The sequence below is a fragment of the Austrofundulus limnaeus genome, unplaced genomic scaffold, assembly GCF_001266775.1.
Source record: "Austrofundulus limnaeus strain Quisiro unplaced genomic scaffold, Austrofundulus_limnaeus-1.0 Scaffold12, whole genome shotgun sequence".
NCBI lineage: Eukaryota > Metazoa > Chordata > Actinopteri > Cyprinodontiformes > Rivulidae > Austrofundulus > Austrofundulus limnaeus.
This window is the reverse complement of record NW_013952414.1, coordinates 3,368,157-3,378,167: the sequence shown is the minus strand read 5'-3', so window position 1 is coordinate 3,378,167 and position 10,011 is coordinate 3,368,157. Positions and strand designations below refer to the sequence as shown.

General features: G+C 39.0%; 1 protein-coding gene across 1 annotated transcript in view; it reads left to right on the top strand.

Annotated features, from left to right (window-relative positions):
- trpa1b (transient receptor potential cation channel, subfamily A, member 1b) overlaps positions 1 to 10,011 on the top strand; it is a 40,068-nt gene that overhangs the window by 5,086 nt on the left and 24,971 nt on the right. The window contains exons 5-11 of the mRNA XM_014002326.1: positions 685 to 792; positions 917 to 1,025; positions 2,143 to 2,288; positions 3,081 to 3,217; positions 6,133 to 6,181; positions 7,930 to 8,029; positions 8,116 to 8,216. Of these exons, the coding sequence (XP_013857780.1) occupies positions 685 to 792; positions 917 to 1,025; positions 2,143 to 2,288; positions 3,081 to 3,217; positions 6,133 to 6,181; positions 7,930 to 8,029; positions 8,116 to 8,216 (750 nt within the window). The remainder of the gene's footprint in view (positions 1 to 684; positions 793 to 916; positions 1,026 to 2,142; positions 2,289 to 3,080; positions 3,218 to 6,132; positions 6,182 to 7,929; positions 8,030 to 8,115; positions 8,217 to 10,011) is intronic.

The following is a 10,011-nucleotide window of genomic DNA, read 5'->3' as shown; positions in this document are numbered from 1 at the left end:
CCGAATGAAATAAATCTTCAAAAATTAAAAAAAAATTAAAGTCTACAACAGAGCTCTACTGTAAAGACAGATCGTGCAAAAGCCCACTTTTTTTGGCTCCATTATGTAAGGTTGGATGGATAAGTCGTCCCATGTTGACATCTTTTAATTAAATTGCAAATAAAAAAGTTTCTGCACAGCTATATTGCCGTAAGCCCCTTAATCAAACTGGAATAAACCCCTCTGGCAGCTAGAGGGGGGCGGGGTGTGAAGTGCCTCGTTTGGATTTAAAGAGACAGCCTCAAATTGAGTTGATCAGAGACACACCTCAGAAAAGTGGTGAAAGAGGAGATTGTGGAGTTACAATGAGGAATTCAGACCAAAGCATTGCAGTTCCACTTTATATAGACCCCAAATGAATTATTTCAATGTCAAAAAAGAAGAATTTAAAAGTGATAGAGGTGCTCATTTAAAACAAATATAAACAAGAAAAGTTATGGTCACATTCAAATTTAAATATTTTCATTAACTGTGAAAAGCCTGATGACTGAACACTCCATGTGAAAAAAACAAAGGTTGTGTTAATAGTTCAACATTTACCATTACTTCCCAGACTAAAGGACACTCTGCAGATATATCAGAAGGAGACTTCGTTAGAAGATGGATGGGATGATATTCACACGGTTTCMTTTGTGTGCCCCGCAGCTTCTTGTGTCCTACAACACGACAGACCGCAACCTACAGGGAGACCTTGGAAACACCCCGCTGATCCTGGCCTGTTCCATCAACAACTGCGAGGCTTTAAGCATCTTGGTCCGTACCAAGTTTAGTTCTGTTTGCTTTTGTTTCCTTTCTGAACAGATGTCTAACAGACCAGTTGGTTTTAAATTGTTTATCTGTTTGTCTTTCTCCTCACGCCTCCTCCATCTGGTCAAAGATTAAACATGGAGCCAAGCTGTGCCAGCAGAACAAGCTCGGCCATTTTGCCATGCACGCTGCTGCCTTCGCAGGTGCAAAGAAAGCCATGGAAGTCATTCTGAAGGCAGGTATGACAAAGGGAATGAGCTATTATTRAAAAAAAATGTAAAAAAAGTGCTGAGAATGTCTTCGAAGGCCAAACAGCAAATTAAGCTTAGAGCTCAGCTTCACCCCAGGAGATGTTTTAAAGCAAAAAAAACAACAACTTGTTATTAGAAGGTTTTCTTGGTACATTTTGGGGTTGTTGAAGCAAGTTTATTTAAACTTTAAATATTTATAACGTTTCTGTGGTTGCTAAACATGAGAATACAACAGCTTTGGTTTGTTTAGATCATTGGCTCAGTTTAGTCACAATTATTCATTGCTTCCTCTAAAATTCAAACAAACTTAAAAGTCTAGATTTTTATGTGAGTTTTAGACTGAGATTATCTTATGATTAATTTATTTCGATCAAACCGTTATAATAATGTTGTGTCCAAAGCCCAAAGGTGAATGAGTCTCAGCTACTACCACATCCAATTATAGCCAAATATCTGTCCAACTGACTGAGTGATAAACATTTTTTGTGGTTTTMGAGATCAGTTGGCTCTTAAATAGATCATTTCATAGTTGGGAATGATGACAAATGCGCATGTATGAAGCGGGCCAACCTCATGTTTAGAGAAGGTTTAAAAAGTTGAAGTTGCAATTGTAATTGCACAAATTCAACAGATAAATTTATGCCGTTGTACCAACTGGATGTATTTGCTCTAATCTGATTTCTGTTAAACTTTCCTTAAGGATCAAAGATGTGATTTTTCATAAATATCCAAACATGCTTTTTGAGCTTATTGAGTTTACATAATTCCAGTAGCGTTTTTATAGATATCAACCTCAACTTTTACTCCAGTTGACCTGTGACCTGGAAAAGCTAGGCTTTACTATGAACATGCAGGTTTCTAACTATGTAATGGTCTATTTGATTGATTCCAAAAGTTAATCAGTTGTAGATGAGCATCCAGTGATTCGTTTCTGCACGTTTCACTTCATCAGATATTTTATTAATGGACACACATATGAACACACCCAACAAACATCATGTTCAAAGGAGGAGACGTTTAYAGGAATCAGTCTTATGAATGTCACTTATCTCAAGCACTGCATTAAAAACAATAAGACTAACACTAACTTGTGTGCTGCTGGCAGGAGAGGAACACGGCCACGCTGCTGTGACACACATCAACTGTGTGGACAAGTCCAACAGCAGCCCTCTCCATCTGGCCGTACGTGGCGGGAATTTCGAGACCATCCGCCTCTGCATCGCCACTGGGGCCAAAATAGATCAGCAACAGGTACTCCCGCCRCAGAATCGAGCATGTAAATATCTACAGTCGCCTGCAGCAGATCACACTTTCCATAAACATTTAAACRATCGATTACAGAGCCAGACGCTCATTTGGTTATAGCCACAGCTTTTACACAGCGTGAAGCAACCATCAACGTGCAGACCGCAAACGTTCCGATTCATCCTCCATTTGTCCACCGTCGCTTCGCCAGATTTACATTGTTATTTTTAAAGAGTTTGTTTGTGTTTTTGAAGCCCATTTGCCTACACCTGTGGGGCATCGTGTCTGGCAGCGCGTCCGAGTCTTTCTGCTGCCCGAACGCGTCGTTCTCATCCCACCCATCTGGGAGTGTTTGTCATGTCTGGCACTGGGCTGGGGGCCAGAGCTACAGCAGGAACAGCAAGCACAGTAATGGCTTCAGTTGGTTAAATTGATACAAATTACCTCCACTTACACCGGAGAGCGGAGTGGGGGCAATCAGTGACATCCCCACCCTCTCCCTATCCACCGCCCCCATTCCCTGCCAATCGTGGTTATCTCATTAGAAGCTTGTGTTACGGCCCCCACGACCAGGCAGCAAGTCTGGAGGAGCCTCCGCTCGAACGTTACGCTGCAGACTGCACAACGTGTTTGTTTGGGGGCGAGTACGCGATGCACTCGTTTGAGTGACAATTCCTGCATTTGTGCTTTCGTTCCGCTCCTTTAATCTTTCTCTGTTACTGCGCCTGTTTGTGTAAATCTGATCTATTCATGTTCCGTCCCTGCTAACGCACAATGTGTCGATGCTTTGCAACGCAGAACGATCGGTGCACGCCTCTTCACTTGGCCTGCACTCAGGGGGCCATCGAGGTGGTCAAACTGATGCTCTCCACCGTTGATCAAGTCGAGGACGTCATCAATCTCACTGACGGAGCTTGTCAGACCCCTCTGCACAGGTGGGTTCCCTCGAAAGACAATGGCACCGACCTTTAGTGTGGTCACAGATAATCTACTAAATCAAATTAAAATAAATTATTTATTATGGGGAAAAGCTAACGAAGACCGTTTTTTGTTCGATTATAGGCACAAAAGCAAATGTTCTTTGTATTGCACAGACAGAAGCAAAGGTCAGGAGAAAATTTTGATATTTACTTTGCTAACACAGAAATATTGAGCTATAAGATATTGAATAGTCTAAAATCGGGTGTGGCACCTAATCCTTGAGATCTAACGCAACAGCTATGCGCCATTTAAGTTGTTCCCAACACGAGGGGGCACCAGAAAACACACATAATCACACACGGGGCATAACCTTGTCTGCTCAGAGGTTGTGAAAATATCAATTTATTGTTTTTATATACAAGGGCTATTCAACTAAATTTCTCCGGGGGCCACAGTTACTCCAGGTCAACAGCTCAGGGGCCGAACATCCAGCAATTAAAGTTATCATGTAAATAAATCAAGTGTTAAAAACATCTGCTACCTTTGAAATAGTTTATTTTGCTGCATTTAATCATGAATACAACATAGAGAACCCTATAAAAGTAGTGATAATAAAAAAAATCAAAAACTAAAAGAACACGTAATGCCTCATATTTAACATAAATAATATTTTGACATCTCTGACCTGCCAAATTTTTTAACCAATTTTATTTTCACTTTCATAGTTTTATCTTCAACTGCTTGTAGTTTTAACTGTCTTAGATATTAATAAAAATGTTTTTACCAGCTTCTAGCCAATATTCTGATGTTTCTGTACAAACATGTCTATGTTTAACTAAAAGAACTCAAAGTAGAAAACTGGAGGTTTGGGTTTCAGAGATGAACGAACTAATTGGTGGGCCAAACTTTGGTCACACACGGGCCGGATGTGGCTTGCGGGCCGCCAGTTGAATAGCCCTGGTGTGTACACTGCTTGGCCCAAAATAAAAAAATGTCACCACCTGAATTTAAATAAGCAAATAGGTTCAAGCCTTGTATTGGATTGATTTTGATTTGATTTTTCAAATAATTCCTACATGGGTGATTATCCTCAACACGCCTTTTTCCTGAATCCACAGTAATCAAGTTCATTCCACTCACCTGTCACCTCCAGTATTTAAGAACCATTCTGCTCCACAGCCAGCACCAGATTTTCCAAAAGCTTAGCCCAGTAGAAATCCAGCGCTATTTCCATGCCTCCTTTTGTTGTACTCGTTCTGACCTCGTTTCTGGATTCTGGACCCCAGCCTCTTGCCTCGCCCTTGCCTGCTTCGACGCCTGCCTCTGACTCCTGGCCGCCAACCTYGTTTCTGGATTCTGTACTCCGAGATAAGTTTTCCCTCTGTTTTTGTTTTGCTATTTCCGCCATCTTGTACGACTCTTGGCTGTCCCACGGTCCATGTCTCCTCCTGGTCCAACCATTCATTCACAACACAAGGATCCTGTTCCCACGCTCCTAGAGTGAACAGTGATGATAATTAATTAATTAATTAATTAAATAATTAATTAATTTAGTCACCGTTATTGCAACCTGGCAAGTCCCGTTGAGATCTCAGATGTTTTTTTCAAGGGAGGCCTGGGCCTGAAGGCAACCTATTGTACATGTTTTTGTGGGGTGGGCGAAACCGGAGTACCCAGAGAAAACCCACGCAAGCACGAGGAGAACGTGCAAACTCCACACAGAAAGACCCCAGGTCTGAACCGCGGACATCACAGGGTCCATGACATGACCCCTCACCAACCTGTCAGTGGTTCCCCTGTATGCGAAAAATTAGAGGCTTTATTTCAAGACCTGATTCTCTGCAACCTTTTCTCAGTGACTAATTTGCTCATTTAACTTGCAGAGTTTCCAGACCAAGGTTTTCAGACGCTCCAGTTCTTCCCCAATGGTTAGATTTGTAAAACGCCTCCCGTGTTTGGCTGAATTTTTTAATTCTATTTCTTATTCTTGTTAATTTAACCCCAACTGGTGAAATGAGTTGCTTCTCATTTCTTAAACAACCATATTGAAAGACACATCCCGTAGTCATGGAAAAGATGTCAGTCTGCTGGAGACGGGTCAAATCATTGGCGTCTAGCAGAGAAAACATCTAAGAAGATTGCAGTAACTACTAAAATTGGGTTAAGAAGTGTCCAAACCATTATTAAAATCAGGAAGGACAGTGGGGACCCATCGTCTTCGAGGATGCACCCATCATACCTTGAGCCCACTGTACAAGCCTGCGGGGGCAGAGCTATCTTGGGTGGCTGCAGTTGCTCAGGTCTAGGAAGCTTATCCAAACAATGCCACTGCTAATGCATCCCATAATCAAAGCTAAAGGCGGTTCAACAAAATATTCGAGTGTGTGACCTCTTTTTTTGGTGGCAACTTATTTTTGGCCAGGCAGTGCAATATAATCACCAAAACAAGTCGTTTGAATAATAAAAACTTCAAATAACTCGGTTCTTCTTCTTTTTTCCTTCTACAAATAAAAGTTTGTAACTTATCACTTTAATATTTTATTATTTTGATGAAGAGATAAAGGTTGATGACTCAGTTTGGTTTAAAAATACGAAAAGGAAGCTTTGAGGAAAACAGATTGTGAACCACTGCTACACCAGCCACACACAGGTTAGACATCCTGATTCAGTATTTTTCAATCCTTCAATTGTAGAAATAAAAAAAAAAACATCATCATGCTGCTAAGACTGTATGATTAATGTGGGCCATTTAGTAGAACCGCTGCATTACAGAAGATCAAAGCATCAAACAACAAAAGAAAATCAGGTTATCTTACTCTGACAAMGCAAAACTAGAACAAACTCTTTGCTTTTTCTGACAACCATGACATGGACGACTTTGGCTGTCAGTGCGTGTGTTGGTTTACGGCAACTGTGTTTACTTTTGCAGGGCTACAGTATTTGACCACGCAGAGCTGGCTGAGTTCCTCATTTCCCTGGTAAATATAAAACATTACAAATACTCATGAACATGCTGCAAAATCAGGAGCTGTGCTTTTAACCTTGGATTTTTACTGAATATTAACAAGAAAAGTACATAATTTTAGGTTTTAACACTTCTTAAGATCATTCGAGCAGGTTTTGGCACCACTGCCTCTTTTTGTTTTTATCGTTCATTGGATTTAATTAAGTAAAGTATAATCAGATGATCTGTACACAACCCTATTTTTATCATTGCACAATATTTGCCATTTTAAACACACACTGTCTCTGTAAATGTTCAAGGTGATGACCACGGCTTGCAGCACATCTGTCACCATCTGTTGCACATGCAGGTTGTTTAACCAGAAGTTAATTGTTTGAAATGAGATGAGTGTATTTAACATGAACTCATTCGGTTAGCAAACAGTGCAACAGGATGTAAACATCAGCTTGTTTTAATCTGAAACCACATAATGAGGCCATCAAGCAGCGGCTTCAAGAGGAGAAATGAATCAGCGTTATGTCATTATGAAAGATTATTAAATAATTTTAATTAAGCAGGATATTTAGGTTTTAATGCGCATACACACTGAGCCACCTCCCAATCATTTAAAACATGATTGCACAAACAGCTGCTCTTTGTTGATTTATTCATATTAATACAAAAACTTCTCGGTACTTCTCTGTGAACAAAGTTTTAGTTGCTTAAATAATTAGATAAAATATAGTTCTGTGACAGTTTATAAAAGAGCAAAGCCCAGAGAAAACTTTATAAGACTTTCAGAAAGCCTGAAGAACTCCTGATTAAGTTTTAGAAATTAGAGGACTTTTTTTTGTCCAGGAAAACTTTTTCCCCCGATAGAGTTATGTTTTTTTTTTATTTCTCTGTGACCAGCTGACCCTTTTAAATGTGTGAATCCTGTAAAAAAAAAAGTAAAATTTGCACTTAATGTTCACTCACATTTTAATGTGTAAGATTTTTTTCTTTTCAACACATGTAATGTGATCATCTCTTGAGGTCATATTTGCACGAACACCATTAAAACGAACATTATTAGGAGTGTATGGAGCCCGCGAGGGGACATGGTGGGATTTCTTTCTTTTGCATTCCCACACACACCTTCAATTATTAGGCTACTTCTTCATAACCTCAATCAACTAATAATGGGATCTTATCTATTTAAATTGGGTTTATGAAGAGATTATAAAYAACTAACATCTTACCTGCAGTAGATAGCTCTTTGAATTGTCTCAAATTGGAGAAAAACTGAATTTGGACCTGAATGACTAGTGAAAGGCTTGTCAAAGTAAGGCAGATTGCTGCCATCTTAAAACACSTTTTATATCAAAAATACTTTAGTAGTTCATTCAAGACACGATTTTGCTAGAATTTGACAAATATTTGAATAGATTTACTTTGTTTTTAGGTGTTTTTTGTGCATTTTAGGCAGCAGCAATGACCTTCTGTGTTGGTCCTGCATGGAATAGTTCACTAAAGATGAACTTAATTTTTCTAATTGGAGGATGTTTGAGGAGCCATAAAGGTTCATGGCATTTCCATAGAATTCCAGTTCGAAGGATGTGAAACAACTCTTGCTTTAGAGAAGGTTTTCACGCACACTCTGGCTAATGTCATCTTACAGAACTCAAGTGTAAAAAAAACTTACAACCAACAAATATATTTATTTTTGCAGAGCTTGTACACCGCTGCAAGTGTGTCAAAATGGATGAAGTCATTTTAGTTTTCTGTGCCTGTTCTCTGCAGGGCGCAGACCTGAACAGCACTGATTGTAAAGGAAACACTCCCTTACTGCTGGCGACCAGCTGTGGAGCATGGAAAACTGTAGCTCTGCTGCTGTCGAGAGGTGAGACCCAAAGCTGTGCGATCTCGACCGGGAGAACTGAGGTCATTTGTGAGCAGCTTGTAAGCATATGCTTGTGTCTGTTTAAGGAGCCAGTGTTAGTGTGAAAGACAAATGTGGATGTAACTTCCTTCACCTGGCCATTCTGCAGCCCAAAGGACTGAAAAACCTCCCAGAAGAAGTACTGCAGGTACGCTTGGAGTCTTTATTTCTGAGCAAATGTAAAGAAATGCTTAGAGGATAACTTTATATCACCCTTTGTTGCACTTTATCATGCACTATTATTCTCTTTATTATTATTTTTTAGTTAGAATCCCCATTAGGCTCTGCCTCAGCAGAGGATACTCTTCCTGGAGTCCAAGAAAACACAATGAATCAACACAACCACAAAGCAATAACCTGTACAAACACCCGTAAACAAAGATAACCAACTTCAACACTTAAACAAACAAAACTAAACTAAAAAAACCTTCAAAACAGACAAAATAAGAAACACTCAAATGACATTTCACCCAAGACCAAATAATCTTTCACTCTAATATGACTGTGTATATTTGTTATAATAAGTCAGAACTTATCCCAATATATAATGGTTTTGTATGTAACTGTATGCCTTAAGTGCATCAGTTCTACACAGAGGTAAAACAAAGGTACCAGCAGAAGTGCACTTGGTACCAAAACTGTGTCTGCCTCAGGTTGGCAACAACTAAGACAAAAAACCAAAAGGATTAAGAAGAGTCAAAATTCTGTGCAATAATGAAAGAAGGCAGCTCACCTGTCTTTCCCAACCAACCAATTATGATAAACTTTGATACACACAGTTTACATCGGTTCTAAAATTACACCCAGTCTGCATTTTTTGTTTTTTCTTTAGATCAAACAGTTGGGCAGTAATGTAGACGACACAAAATCAAAGACTCCAACTTTCTCGCTTCAAAGGACATAAAATGGGCATTACTATTATTATATTATATATACTATACACTGAATCATCTCAGTACCTTTACTCAGTTTAGTCACAATCATATAAACAGTATACATGAGGACCATGATGTTGTCTTATCAATAATAACTGATGCTCTATCAGGCTCTATAAAACTCTACTGTATATCACAACCAGTCATGTTTTATCACACTTTAATACGCTCTATCATGCTTTCCCAGGCTCTATGATGCTCTACACTKCTCTGTCACTCTTTTGCACTTTAACACATTATAATATGCTATATCACACTCTATTGTTACACTTTATGATGCTCTATCTTGCTCTATCAGGCTATATCACACTTTATCAAGCTTTATCCTCTCCCTATCATCCTCTATGACACTCTATTGTACTCTGCCACACTTTATTACATTCTGTCACCTTCTATCCCACTGTGTTACACTATAACACGCTTTTTTTATGCTCTGTTACACATAACCAGGGCGCTTTTCTAGCAGTTTTACACTTAAATACCTCACCAAGAACCACTTCCTGGCTGATTTTTTTTCACATAGCAGGGTCTTGTTATTGTTTCAAAGGAGCTTTAATACAAATATGAAATGTTTTCGTAAAAAGAAAGGCTTAAAAAACTTTAATACACAATAATGTGATAGTAAACATGAAAGAGCAGGTAAATTACAAATGTGTGAAAACATCTTTGAAGCCTGCAACAATATCTCTTTAAAATAATTATTTGCATTTGTAAAGAAACAATTCTACAATTGATGTTGTATGTGATGCTGAACTCGTCTCTATGAAGTTATTATTTATTTAATGATTTATTAAGTGCCAATCTACCCAAAATCATCTAAGGCAGTGTTTCCCAAAGTTGGGGTCGGGACCCAAAGTGAGGTCCCGAAACATCAAGGTGGGGTCCTGAAAAGATTTTCTATTTTTGCCTTAGTTGTTACAAAGGAGTGAGGTTAGTGTATTTAAAATGGATAAATGTAGTATAAAAATATTGTTACTATGCCCATGTTTAATTGACCTGATACAAATG